The following is a 14,856-nucleotide window of genomic DNA, read 5'->3' as shown; positions in this document are numbered from 1 at the left end:
GAAGCCATATGTTTGTTCTTACACCCAACCTAATGACGTAAAAAAGTCAAAAGTACTTAGGCCTTCCCCTCCCCGGTGGCAGGGCCTGCCCCCGCAGGCGGGAGACAGCCCCGTCCCCGGGTGGGCGGCTGCCCTCTCCCAAACACAGCACAGCCCTCGTCTGCCTCTTTCCCCGCTCCCGGTTGCATGACTCCCCCTCTTCCTCCCAGGCAAGTGTAATTCAGGTTCAATATCAAAAAAAAAAATTAAAAAAAAATCTCATTTGATATCTTCTTTGGGCAGAGACAGCAGAGATTTTCTGCACTGTATCTTCTACAGCCTTAAAGTACAACAATAGATGCAGAATTCCTTAAAACGGTTTTCTAGATTGTGAAAAGGCAGTTCTTAATCCATTTTCACTACAAGGCTGACAGTTGTGTTTCACTGTGGTTTTTTTGTTGTTTAACGAAGACAAGCTCCAGCTTCTTTCTGAACTTTAATTAAAATAACAAAATAAGAAGGGCTATTATTCAATAATTTACAAAGTCCGCCCTYGCAATAAACCTTGCTTGTTTCCCACATAGTGTCACAAAGTGACACTTCAATCAAAACATATTTTGGACAGAGCAGAATTCACTCTGTTTAATGAATGTTATAGCTCAATGACAGATTTTTCTAAAAACATTATGACTTCTCTTGAATTTTAAGTTTCAAGCTTGCAGTGGGGCATGATGGTAACAGGGAGCATTTCAGTCAGCCACGGCCCTCCTCAGCCCCGTTAGGCAGGAGAAAAGGAGCTGATGCAGCCAGCTGGGTCAAGTCTCTCACTTTAAAAAAACACCTCACATCATTAACTTTCCACACCAATCCCATGACACTGTACAGGCAGCCTCAGCTTTTAACACTGCGGTTAACAGCCCCTTACAAAAGTGCCCAGTTTTTATCAGTTCACAGAGGTGCCTTCTTTCCATACGGCACCTCAAGATTGAGCCATCACAAAATAAATCACTTCTACAATAAAGACGCATCGCAAATAAATTCCTGCATGAAAAACATCCATGTTATAACTGAGATCCCACTCAAAACTAGCTAGAAATAAAGACATGCTACGCCCACAATGGCCAAAAACACGGAGGCCAGAAGGGCCGGGAGCACCAGGCCCCTCGCCCTGGCGACACGCAGGACACGTCCTGCCCCGCACAGCCCTGCCCCACATCTCCAAGAGCCGGGCTGGAGACACCCACCTCCTCGCAGCATCTCTCTCCTAAACCCAGACGAGGAAGAAGCGAAGCATGAAGTCACTAGAGCTTCGGCAGCTTTCACTTACAGTGAAAAATTCAGCCTAAATAATTATCATTTAGCAAATATATAGGCTTCTGGGGAAAAACAAAACAAAACAAAACAAAACAAAACAGGCTCTCATAAAGGTCAGGTAACCTTACCAAGAGGGGCTTGTACCTGGCCAACCCAAGTTAAGTACTTTGTGAATAGATGGGATTGCTTCTCTTTGTACTTACTGATGACTACAAAAGAGGCAGACGGATAAGGGAGAAGATAGGGCAAGAAATAAAAAGTGTCTTTGTGCAAATACTTGGGGACTAGGGGGGCTCAAGGGACCTCATTACCTCCTTCAGAAGAGATAACTAACAGCCCATAAGTTATAATTGCTGCGTGCTAAAACGTGTCATTCTCTCTCCTCTGGGCTGATTACACCCTTTTTTGCTCTGTTTGCTCAAGGCAGCTCTGTTAAGCAGCAGTCTCCCATTCATACAAGGCCCCTGCCTAAATCAGCCACTAATACTCTTAAGCGTGGTGACTACGGCCCATGAAAAACACGTATGTTGTGACTCCTGATGTATGAAATGTCACCGGATCAATCACCTTTGCCCCATGTGGTTCTCCTACGGCAGCTCAGTACCCAGGCCGGTCTGCGCAGGTGTAGCTTTGAACCCAGAGCGTTTCCCTGTTTCTGTGTTGGGTTGCTTCAGACGCTTCCTGCTTTCTCTCTTGCGCGCCAGGAGTGATGAGGACGAGAAGGTGGGTACAATTATTAAGCACGTGGCAGGAGGAAAATGGATGCATACGCTAGACCTTAATTTTGCTGCTGCCTTACGCTTAACTAGTGTACATAGGAAAGTTGAAATGTTTTTTTCAATTAAGATATGAAAATGGATGTCCATTAACCACTCTACAGAAAAAAAAAGAGAAAAAAAAAGTTGTTTCACCAGAGGTTAATTAGTATTCAAGTGTAATCAGTGGCTCTAATGCTTTTTTCCTGGTGGGGATGTCACCAGAAAATCTCATAGCAGACTTGTGTGCGTATGTGTGCACACATATAGCAACAGAGGTTTAAGAGAATGCTRTTGTACAAAATAAGAATAGTATGGATTATTTATTACCAAATAATATTAACAAGATCACTTGATAGTATTAACAGGATAAGAGTAGTTGATATATGCTGGAAAACAGAAATCATAGTTGTTAGCTTATAAAGGACCTTATAACTTTCTTCCACGCACTTTTTTCATGCAGACCAATTGCCACAGGCATGCCTCTACTATGTGGGCATGAGCACATGAACACATGAGGACTCTGCAATGCTTTGGGGGATTAGTAGGGAAGAAAAAAAAAAAAGGAAACTTCTAGCATGTTGCAACAAATTGTTACATGCCATAACATGTTATGTGTTGCCTCTACCATTACACATCACCCGCTTTTTACCTGCCACCCTCTCACTGGCATGCAGCTGCCACTGCATGTCACTGTGAAGACAGAAGGACAAGGGAAGATTTTAGCAAAGTTCATAAAATTCCTGTGGTGATGGATCCCACTGTCCCCAAAGTAAGAGCTACCCTTACAACATGCATGCTTTTCTGCATGCCCAACAATGATCTTTGTAATACTAGACCTTAGTCTCTCCTGGAGGTTGTTAGAATTCAATAAATGTCAGCTGTAAAGTTAAGTCAGTGGAGCTACTAGCATTTTTAGTCTCTAGAAATATTTTTTTTTCCGGCTATTTGAAGCAGTCTGTAATCCAAAGGCACTGTATTATGATGACCAAAGTCCAGTAGGTAAAGTTGTAAATAAACATGGTTCACAAACAATGTTGTCTTAACGAATTTATGTTTGTTTATGAGAACAAGTATGCTAATGTCAATAGACCCTACATATGCAATACGCCATCTCTTAATTGCGTAGCTGTGGAAACTACACTTAGGCACTACTTGTGTCTTTGGGAGAAAGTTTTATAGATTTTATTGGTCATGCTTTCCCAAATATGTTACGCAGATATTCTCTTCTAAAAAAGTCTTTTGTTGTCTTGTGTGGTTCTCAGTAACTAATTTCACCTTTCCATTTCAGTTTTCTCACCTGCAGAATGAGAATACTACTATTTATCTGTTTATTGCACAGGAGTATTATAAGGAAATGAATAGCACTATTTACATAGCACTTTCAACACATAAGATGCTATGTAATGTTTATCACATGAAAGAAGAACTTGCTCTTTCCAAAACAATATCTGTACATACACATATGGATTTTAAAAGCAAAAAACCCTCCCCACACAACTCCCTTGTATGTTAATTAAAATATACTTTTGAAAAATCAATTGCATAAAAAATTATTTAGTTTTCCTCAGCAATAATAATGTTAATATAGTAACACATTACGTATATACGTTGGTGTAATAATTTATAAGGAAGCGATAGATTTGCCCATACAAACTATTTTCTCATGTTGTATGCATGCACTAAGATAAGCATTACTGTTACCAAAGGCCCCAGGCAGGAAAGTCTCAGAAGGGGGGGGGGGAGATTGTGGGGATTTCGGTGATGTTACCACTGGGATTTCTTGTACAGTTTCTGTGGCCATACCCTCTGTCATAAAGGTCTCATTCATTCATCCTCAATTTATTTAATAAATTTTCAGTCTGCCCTTCTCACCCTCTATCACAATTGATAATATTTTACATTAAGAGAGAGGAAATGTGGTATCAAAACTTTGTGTAGAATATTAAAGAGATTTAAAAAACATATTCCTTTGCTGAAGGAGCTTAGACAAATGGAAACATTAAAATATTTACCTTCTCATAAATTTGATGCAATGACTAAGAGTGTTTTATGAAGTTCTTCTGGTTTGTTTCTTTTACAGGAAACCAGGTTTTTATCCTTGCTCAAGGATTTCCAAGTATTAATATAGGGAACACAATGTTTTGATGTTTCATCTCTCAGTATTTTCCCATAGCAATCAATTTTTGCCAGCAGTTCAAAGCTCCTCTAAAGAAGTATGAGAAAAAACATCATATGCATAAGTAGAGATGACACTTTATTTGATATTGGTTTGTTGGGTTTTTTTTATTTCAATGCATTAGTTAGCCTCCTTAATCTGCAAAGAAATACAAAACACAGCAAAGTTGCAGGATTCCTGTGCTAGTTTCTCAATTCTCTTTCTCCTCACTCTTCTACATATCCCCGTACACACATTTATGCAGCTGGACTGTTGCACAAGAGCTGTGTTTAGTAAACAGAACAACAAAAAAAAACAACGTTAAGGTCAACAAAACTACTTAAAAAGGGAATCTAGGGAAAAAACTATTATTGAATCAGTTGTGAACAAAGACAGCCATTTGCAGAGCTGAGCAGCATGATGTTTGCAGCATAATAACTGAGTTTAGAAAGAGACATAATACTATCTCTTCAATTGTTAAACTCTATTTTCAGTGTAGTTTCTATAAACTTTTCTACCCCATTGGCTAGTTTCAGTCAAATTTGACAAAGAAGACCACGTAACACTAAATTCTTGCAAATGTCTAACATGAAAAGCAGATTTTTTTTTTTTTAAAGGATCTAAATGTCTTCACCTATTATGGGAAAAGGAGGGAGAACAGTTTTCAAACAGAACAGAACGGGACAACAGCAGCTTCCAGGCCACTCAGCAGGTACATACCAGCCAGGCAAGTCAGCACATGTGCAGCCCCTGCCCAGCCCTAGCACATGACATCTCTTCCCACCCTGCAGGCCAAAAATTTAGGTATGAAATGGGGAACTGGGGGTGGGGAGGGGAACTCCAGTATTACAATCTATAGAAGAAGAAAGGAAGGGTAAGGTCACCAAACTGAAGAAATGGAAGAAAGTAAAATATGGTATATGGAAAGAATGAAGAACTGGAGGAGAGAGACAAAATACCAACGGTGCAGCAGAGGACAAGCTCACTGAAAACTAGACTTACAGAGAGCTGTATGCAGTTGAGCATACCTCAGCAGACTGCATGCATAACCCAGGCAGAAAGGGAGCAGCATCTGTTGGCAGAGGGGGCAACTGCCCAGCAGAAGGTGTCACTGACTGACAACTGTCACTAGCCTCCTGGAAGGCTGCGATGCACTCTTGGAAATTCCCCATTTCAGGATTTCTGTGATCAGCAGAAACAGCAACTTGACAGAGCAAACTTATATGAATGTTCCCACTTCCCAAAACACATTACAGATGCCCAGAAATTTGGTAAAACCTGGAGGCTGCAGCAGCTCTGTGCATCTGCCTAACGTCAGAGCACCAGATGCTGAAAGATCTAAAGAAACAATGCTGCCTGCCAGGATCAAGTCCACATTTCAGCATCTAACACAGCAGTGCCCAATATAGCTTCCACCTTGGCCAAGGTGGAAGCTATATCCATGACCTGTGACAGCAGAAGTACATTCAGCACAGTCCCGAAACTTTAGCAACTTTCATACTGTGTCTAGCAGGCTTACGCAAGCTCTCTAATGGGGTATGCTACATATTTAGTTTCATGAACGCAGTATGTAGCATATCCACATAGTTAGCATATCCTACTTTTCCTGTTTTGGAGAGGGGGAACAAAACAAAAACACTGCATTAGTAATAAGATTTGTCATTCAGTTCCTTATCTTGTATCTTATTATTGTGTTGGCAACAGGAGTTACAGTCTTTCCCTTGTAAATCAGATATGCTGGATGGACTAGACATGTTTGCTTGCTAGCTAATAAATATTACGTAGATTACTGGTTGCCAAAGCAAGCTATTTTATCCTAAGCTCTAGAAGAGAGCTATTGTTTCCTAGTGAGAGGCAGATAGACAGTGCAAGTTTGGTCAGCCTCCAGGACAGTCAAGAGGAGTAAAAGCAAAACAGATTCTAGCCGTGCAGCAACCTTGCAATGGATAGCTATGCAAGTCATGGCAATGGTGCAACAGCTCTTCCCCAGCAGTATAATCAGATTCTGAGTCTTCCAACCCCCAATCCCACGAGAGATGTTTTAGATTAGAGGCTTGTTTAATTATAAATACATATGTAGCATTCCTGAAATTGCCACATTCACAGCATGTTTGTTTTTTAATATATAAACAATCCATTTTATCATTTCACTCCTGTCACACATTAAAAGCAGGAAACAAGATAAAGCACACTTCACAGCTTCATAAGAAACTGGGCTACAGAGAGATAAGATGACCAATACAAACTGCTCATTACTTGGATTTCTAGGATATTTTTCACTGGCGGTGAGGTTGCTGAACTTGTAAGTATCATAGTTTAATCAGATCATCATCAAATCAACACAGTAAAAGAATTAAAAGCCTGTTTCAAAGTTTTATTAATTCAAGTCATAAAAAAGTTACAGCAAGTTCAAATATGTACAAACAGCCATAAAAACAAAGCCATGTTCAGTTATACATGAGCCAGGCAAATGGTCTTGTTATGACACGGCTATGAAAATCAGAATGTTTTCAAAAAACCTCCCACAGGGTTACAAATTTAACCATGTATGCTCCAAAATCCTAGTAACAGCAATTGTCAACTTGTTTCATCATCATAAAATCATGGATAGTTAAGTTTGACTTGAGTAAAATGAGGCTTTTAAAATTCAACTTTCAAACAAATAGCAATAGTAGCATGGTTGCCAGCCTAGGCTTCGTTAAGAGTTTTAACAATCAAAAAGTGAACACATTCCTCTTCCTTATAGGGGGAGTCTTTTAAGAATCAAGATCCATGCCTCCAGTATTGCTCTTGTCTTCTTGTTCAAATCTTACCATCTTCAGTTAATGCAGTTATGCATTCAATCCTCTATGCATTTCATTCATTTCCTTTACCTGGGGGGGAGTAAGAGGAAGATCAACATTACTGCTACTCCTTAACATAAGATCCCCAAAGTTGATATAGCTTTATACTCCAGATTTTCATTTCCATTTGAGGAAATGCACTAAACAGAAGCAAATATGCCAAGACCAGCATTAACACTTCAGCTTTCTACACAGCACTCTGGGGACTATGCAGGGAGCAGACAGCACTGTTTAGTTACAACACTCTTTGGATCCCTTTACAAAGGCTCTGCACTCAGGGCCAAAGTACAGTACGCTACTGCCATTTGTTACTAGCTCATTAGTAAGCAGCTCTTCAACAGAAACTGAAAGCTCAATGGAAATATCCTCTCAATTAAAGCTCTTCCTGATTAAATAAGACTGTCAGATAGTACTTCCCGGGGACTTCATTGTCTGTATCAAATCGAGTACAGTCCTTGCTATGGATATGTAGAGTAGCACTTAGCTTTTGCCCTCCCTCCCAGAACTGGGAAACCCATATTGTCAGTGGTCTTTGAAACTACTGCAGAGCAAACACAGTTAACTATATAGAGATGAAAACTAGCTACGGAATTTGAATATTTTGACACTACCTGAACACATCTGCAGCATCCAAAGCAAGCTTTTAACCTACACTGAACCTAGTTAGGAATGTCAGGTTTCTAGCCAAAAAATTTCCCCAACCCCTCTACACCATAAGTATAGTTTACCTCTGCTTTCACGTACTTCCCTTTTCTTCGTCTTGTGCAGACCTGTAAGGGAAAAACAGAGTAATTGTAAAGGTCAAGTCTTCACTTAAAATTGCAACCAGATATAAGTTACATTTAAAACTCCAGACTGGAAGCTGTCCCTTCCCCATCCTTCTAAGGGGTGGTAGAGGGAAGGCTGTTTCTTGAGATCAGGAGGCCGGACAGGTACATTCTCCATCTCAATAAATATCTTGTTTGCAATGCAACACCCTTCTGCCATAATCTGAAACAGTGACAGTATGCTCATCACCTCTTTCCCACACCCCAGTCTCAGAAAAAGCAACATAAATCTAGTTTTAGATTTTAGAGCAAGTAGTTTACAGAGGAAGGCTGTTCCTGTTCAAGACCAATTACTCTGGGACATAAGCTTTTCCCAGATGATACTATCACCCATTCCGTTTGGTAGCTTTGTTAGAACTTACCAGTACAACAATTCCAGCAACTATCGCTAGTATTACTACTACAATGACAGCAATGACACCAGGAGTCAGTGACTTCATGGAGAACTCTGGTGCTACTTCATCTACGTAGTAAACCACTATCTTCTCAAAATGAAGCATTTCATTATCAATACTGATGTTTAATCTGTCATTGTGAAAGAGGGAGTCACCTTTTACCTAAGAACAAATACAAAGGAGATTTGATAGTCACCTTGTAACAGACATTATCCAGACACTGCAATAATTCATTTTGTTTTAGCCAGTACACACACAACCCCCCCAAATCCCCAAATAACCCATACCACACACACAACACATTGCATGTAATCAATATACATATTTAGTCTTTAGCTGACTTGACCCATGATGCACTTACATCTTTTTCAAAGTAGTAAGCCACATTGGCTATATCCACATCTCCAGGAGATTTGTCTGAGGAATTTTGCTTCAGATCAATAGTAATGTAAGGGTTTTCATACTGCAAAAAGAAGTATAGCATCAGAAAGGTGCTAGTTTAAAGCTGACTATCAAATACACAACAACATACTATGATCCGACTTGTGAGCTCACATTTTGAATCAAGTTTATGGTACTTGTTCTCAAGCAAAGTGTTTACAGTATGATTCAATTTTTTTTTTAACTGGAGCATAGAGGGAATTCATTTATAGACTAGAAGTGACATGTATTTTCCCAGTATTTCGATTCAGATACAGCTAGTTGCTAGTTGCTCAATACAGCACTACTTGGAAGTGTTACTAAGAAAGGTGAGCAGGCAGCTCTAAGGTTTTCTTCTGAGAATACACCTCCCAAAGAGTAGAGGACAAGCACAAGATAAGATGACCTCCTCACGTACATTCCAACGTTATTTACATGTTCTCCACTTTAAGGGATGTATTCCATGCACTTAAGTTTTAAACGACACTTTTGAGAGCACATGCCTAATTACGCTCTACTCATGCTCTAGTCCTGCTGTATTGCATTAGGCAGACCAGACTGGAATTTGCAGTTATTCACAACAAAGAATGAAATTCTCCCGTTTTAGTAAAGTTATGTGCCTCTTACCACAATATCACCTATATAGCGTCCATCCAACATATAACGACTGGTAATTGTTTCCACGAAGGCTCTACAAGAATATTAAAGTCACAACTGTCAAAAGCAGAATACTATTTTACACACCTATTTTCAGGTTTATGAACGACCAGTATAACTGATTTTCTCTGTAGCCTCTCATTATTAAGTGGTACTAGAGCTCTGTTAGTTCCCAACACTGAAGTTGCATTTATTGAATAGAATTACTGAGTTTTGGATAGCAAAAAAAAGTTTAAACAGTTTTGAGAGTTCACAAGAAGGAGCTAAACAGTAGCAGCTTTTGTTCGGGGGCGGGGGGGAGGGGGGAATCTCACAGCTACAAGCACATTTTTCTTGCTATATGACCTCTGACAAAAAAAGTAGGATTTTATTTTATAGCCCCCCAAAATAGCTTAACTGTTATTTTTTCTCTTGCTCCTTCATTCAGACCTGCGCAGCTCCCCCCAACCCCAATCAGTTTACTTTTTGGGTAGGGTAGTTTCACCTTATTACCTTCCCATTTCCTTCAATAACTGGAACTCACCAGAAGTCAAAGTAGCAATAAATCAAATTTTAATGGAAATTAATCTCATTAACTAATATACTTCCAATCAAAATTAAAACTTCTACAAAGGACCTGTAGGTGATTTCTAAAGTGTTCAGCAAATGAGTTTCAGCCATGCATTTTTATGCTTAGTCRTTTAGAAGTAAACCAGATATCTAGTAGTAAGTGCAGACATTTCCATGACATCTCACTTACGATCATCACTTACTTCTTTAAAGACCCAGTGCTCAGAGGAGCTTCTCTCTCACCGTGTTTCATTTTAATGATGATCCACCTGAAGTAAGAGGCAAGTACAGTAAATATTCTTGAAGAGCGTGCATACAACATATTGCATGCTAAATATCCAAGGCTGGTGCAAAATATGCAAAACCAAAGCAGCGAGGAAAACAAAAAAAACAAAGTCTCATTGTTACCAGAAGAAAAAAAAAATTCCAGTAAACGAGAATTTATTGCGCCATGTTCCTTCAGTCCCAGTGCGTTATTCATACAGGTACATTCTCTGTAATGCAGAACTTAATACAGGAATGCTTTTATGTCACAGCACACCCTAACCTGTTGAAAGACTTACCTTGTTCTGACTAGTTCGTTGCACTTCAAGTTTGTGTCATGTTTGTCAGTTCTTCTCACACCAGCTGTATTCACACACCAGCAGGAGGTTCCATTGCATTGCCTTGCCTTGAACATGCCATTATTTTCACAGTCAGGATCATAAAGGCCATCAGTATCTTCAAATGCCTCTTTTGGTTTCTCACGACGACCTGCTTTTGTACCTGTCATTTCTGCTTTCATCAACAGGCATTTTGAAGTCACTAAAAAATAACCAGAAAATCATGTTATACTTCTTCAGACTGTGCACATTCAAAACAGTTGCTAGTTTCTTACGTAAAAGCGTAAGGTTATGTCAAAAGCAACATTTTAAGCTATCACAGGGAAGAGCAGGTGCCTGTCCAAAATGTAGGCGGTGCACTAAGTCAACATGGTTGGGATAAGCCAGCTTCTACGTAAGTCATGTGTTCAGTACCACATCCAGCCACCTTCAATTTCTTCCACCCAGAGGATCATTTACAGCTTAGCTGAGCTTGAATCAAGGCTTTTAACTCTAGATTTGTAGGAGGCAGGTCCTTACCAGCAGGCTCAAAACTCATCTTTGGGAAATCCTTGTCATTAGATAGGGACCAAATATTAAAGAAGATGGGAGGAGGCCGCCTCAGTATAACCACACACACATTTACAGAAGTTGCTCGGTAGGGACTATAAACCCTTATCTACCATTATCAGTTGACCTGGAACACCAGGAAGAAGCTTTCCTTTCCCTTCCCATACTACCATTTTTGTCAGGAGCTCTCTGGGCTTTCTTTACGCACTCAAGTTTCACGGACACTCCTGTTTGGCACCCCTGAACATATGGGAAGGCACTGCCTAGGCCACAACAACAAAATACAGCTTTAAAAAAAAACAAAAACCAAAAAAAAAAAAAACAAACTTACAAGTGTCACACTCCACAGTTACTCCGGAACCAATGGACTCACACTGGCAAGTGTCTCCCATCTTCACACAGTTGGTGACACGCTTGTTTTTTGTGCAAACGCAGTCTGGAAGAGAAGTAGAACCGTGAACCCTGGGGCCCCGGGGAGGACACGAAGGAGCAGCCCCCCCTCCCCCCCCGCACGACCCTGCGCACCGGGAGGAGGCCCCGGGCTCCCCCTGAGCACAGAGGGGGCCGGCGCCAGCCCCTCCGCGGGGTTTGGGGGTCCCGAGCGGGGGCGAGGCCCTCTCGCAGCGTCCCGCAACCCCTCCCGGGGGCCGGCGCCACGGGGCGAGGCGGCCGGGCGCCCCCCCCCGCCATCTTCCCGCCGCGGGGAAGCCCCTCCCCTCCCCGCCGGGCCCGCGCCCCGGACACAGGGGGCGCCATTTTGTGGCGCCGCCAGGGGCAGCGCGCAGCGGGGCGCCCGCCCGCCCGCGGCGGCGGCAGGACGGGGGGAGGGGGCGGCCCGGCGGGGCAGCCCGGTGCGGAGAGCGGGGCGCAGGGGGGAGGGGAAGGCGCGGTCTCTCACCCTCCTGCGCCCAGCAGGCGGTGGCGCAGAGCAGCAGCAGGAGCGCAGCCCCGCGGAGCAGCTGCATGGCTTCGGCCGGCGGCGGGGCGCGGAGAGGGGGATCCGCCGAGGTGCGGGCCGCAGAGAGAGCGAGAGGGAGGGAAGGAGCGAGCGGTGCGTGCGCGGCGCGGCGCCGGTGTGAGCCGCCCGACGGGTTCCGCAGGTGGTGGCCGCGCCGCGCCCTGCGGCTCCGGTTACACCTGCGGCGCGCGGGGGGAACGGCCGCCGCGGCCCCGCCTCCTCCCGGCTCCCTGCTCGCAGCCCCGCGACGCGCGCTGTTAAACGGCCGGCGGGGGGGGGAACCCTCCTCCCGCCGCACCTGGGCGAAACTGGCCTGGCCGGGGCGGGGCGGGCACGGTCTCCCGCCCCTTCCCTGCCGCTGGCCAAATATAGGCTTTTCCGGAGGCGCCGAGGAGGGGGGAGTGGGAAAGGCCCCTCGAGGGGCGGAGGCGAGGGGCTGCCGGTGAAGGGGGCTGCGAAACCGCGGGGGGACCCGCGGCGCGGCGCTGCCGGGGGAGGGCGGCGGCGGCGGCGCCCTCGCAGGCGGGGAGAGGCTGTTAGTCACGGCGGGAGCGGCCCCGCACGGTGACACGCGGGCCCGGGCAGTGGGGCCGGCTCCTCTCCCTGTCCGGCCCGGCCCGGCCCGTGTGGGGCAGAGCCCGGGTTGGGGGTTTCTCTCTCCGGCCCGGACAACTTCAGCAGGTCGCTCCCGCAGCCCGTTTGGAGCCCGCCGAGGGCTAATCTGTAATAAATAACGACCAGTGCTTTACCATTAGTTTTGTACGAGCCCAGCGGCGTCGTTAGAACTATCCTGAAAGCACTTCATCCTTAAAATAAATCCTGATAATCTCTCGGTAAACCGAGGGGAAGAAAACCCACAATGCCTAGCTATGCTATATACTATTCCCTACAGATATTCCTGCTACCTCTTTATTTTTTTTAGACTCCTGCCGTAAAATGTGACACTAGGTACCTCCATGTTAGGACTACTCTGAAGAGAGTCGCTTCTGGCGCTGGAGGATCCGCGCTTCCTCCTCCGGAAAATGCAGTCTTCAGTGCTTCACCTCGGGGCAACGCGGCCTTGGGGAAACCTATGAAACCGTGGGCAGCGCCAGAGGCCTGCCGAGGAGGAAACACGGGAGAGCCTGCTTCTGTTTTTAAAATGGCTTCCCAAAGCGTACAAGCGATGCTGAAATACAAAACAGAAGAGAGGCCAGGGTACATTGAAATTATTTTCTGAAACTATTTTTGAGTTTATTCGTTTAGTTGGAGAAGAAAAATAAGGAAAACACAAGGGTCTTTCTGAATTATTAATGCTATGTTAGTGTCATAGAAAAGCAAGTTATTTTAGTAAAGGGGAAAACCAGAATGACATCCCTCTAAGGCTGTTCCTGCTTTTATGTGAAGTAAATGGTGTTTCCAAAGAGTGCTCTAACTTCCACTTACCAGTGTTTACATTAGCTATACAATAAAAATACATTGTCTCTCCTTGTATATGCAGAGGTCAGTTAATGAAACTTCATATAAAGCTTTCACATGTGCAGGTTAGCCGTCTTTGTGGGCTTGTCTGTTTGTGCGGCTGCCTTGCATCTTCATTTTTGTATTGACCGTTGTCTACAACGCACTTCCAAAGTCAAGCGAGAGCTGTCTCAGATGGGTCGGGATTAACAGACTTCTTTAGGTCTCTCCTGGTACATTCTAGGTTAGACTTGTGCAGCACTTACCTTCTTGATTCCCCATGCAGTTTTGGGTAGCTTATTAATTCCCCTCTGGTCTAGTTTGCAAAGAGTGTCAAATAAGCAGCCTAAGTTTACCAAAGCGTAAACTTGGAAGGACCTTGAAGACTCTGATGTGGACTTCCTACATTACTGCTGTCAAGTGATGGCATTCTTAGTAAAGATGAATGGGATCAATAGGCTCAGAAATGGCTACCTGTGGTAAAGCTTATCTTCTAGGTGTATGTATTGGTTTATGCAAAGTGAGAAGAGTTACCCATTCATTTATCGCATTGCTATGCTGAGCTATGTAAGCCTTGAAAACGAAGAAATTGTGATAGGCTTTTGCCTTTGTGTTTCTTTAAATATTGTACATTTACAAGAACAGGACAGGATGATGACATGCTAATTCTCCTGGTGATCTCCTGGTCCATGTTCTGCATAAGTAAACTTCTGTGCCTAATAATAAAAATCCAAACTTTACACTGCAGTTGCGTAATGTTTACTAACCATAGTGACTACTACAGGTAATAGTGCTTCTTCTTGCACTTCCTCCAAATATTAGACAAGTCTTTGTTACTAGTTTAAAAAAATAACCCAAACCTTTAGGGTCTGAGAGTTGAATGGACAGGATATTTGCGCGGACTGAAGAAGCCTGTTATAATTTTGGTTTTTTAGTATGACACCTAAYGTGTTCCTTGAACTGCTAGTTACCAGCTGTAGAAAGCCCCTACGATAACTGCCATGCAAAGATAGGTGCAATATGTTGCTTTTTGAAATACAGCATTTATTTTTTCTCCGATTTACAGGAGCTAATACAGAGCTCATTACATACAATTTCCCCAGCTTTCCAAATCAAAAGAAGATCTGTTTATACATATGAGCATTGTTCACTATTGTAGGAATGGAAAGAGACACTCTGCATGATGTCATTCCCCAGAACAGTAATAGAAATTAGGGGCCATTCTCAATGGCATTAATTTCACCATCTTTCCAGGTTATTTTGAGGGAAGCTTTTATGCAGAATCAAAGGCGCTGGGGCAGACGTCTGGTTAAAAGAATAAAAGGGCCCAAGTATTGAAGTAACTTCATTACACAGATACCCCAGTGTCGAGGGGATTGGGGAGTAATGGCTTTTTTTGTTCCTTCTGCAGTG

At 43.3% G+C, this 14,856-nt stretch overlaps 1 protein-coding gene across 1 annotated transcript; it reads right to left on the bottom strand.

Annotated features, from left to right (window-relative positions):
• Window positions 1-6,565: 6,565 nt before the first annotated feature.
• EPCAM (epithelial cell adhesion molecule) lies at window positions 6,566-12,162 on the bottom strand. The gene is made up of 9 exons (XM_026084456.1): window positions 11,947-12,162; window positions 11,380-11,484; window positions 10,461-10,701; window positions 10,101-10,166; window positions 9,319-9,382; window positions 8,633-8,734; window positions 8,239-8,433; window positions 7,778-7,819; window positions 6,566-7,079 (listed from the first exon to the last, which is right to left on the bottom strand). Exons 1-9 carry the CDS (start codon window positions 12,011-12,013, stop codon window positions 7,038-7,040), a joined length of 924 nt encoding a protein of 307 aa, XP_025940241.1. The 5' UTR covers window positions 12,014-12,162; the 3' UTR covers window positions 6,566-7,037.
• Window positions 12,163-14,856: the final 2,694 nt, after the last annotated feature.

Source organism: Apteryx rowi, unplaced genomic scaffold (genome assembly GCF_003343035.1).
Source record: "Apteryx rowi isolate R43461 unplaced genomic scaffold, aptRow1 scaffold_64, whole genome shotgun sequence".
Lineage (NCBI taxonomy): Eukaryota > Metazoa > Chordata > Aves > Apterygiformes > Apterygidae > Apteryx > Apteryx rowi.
This window is presented reverse-complemented; position numbering and strand designations above follow the sequence as displayed.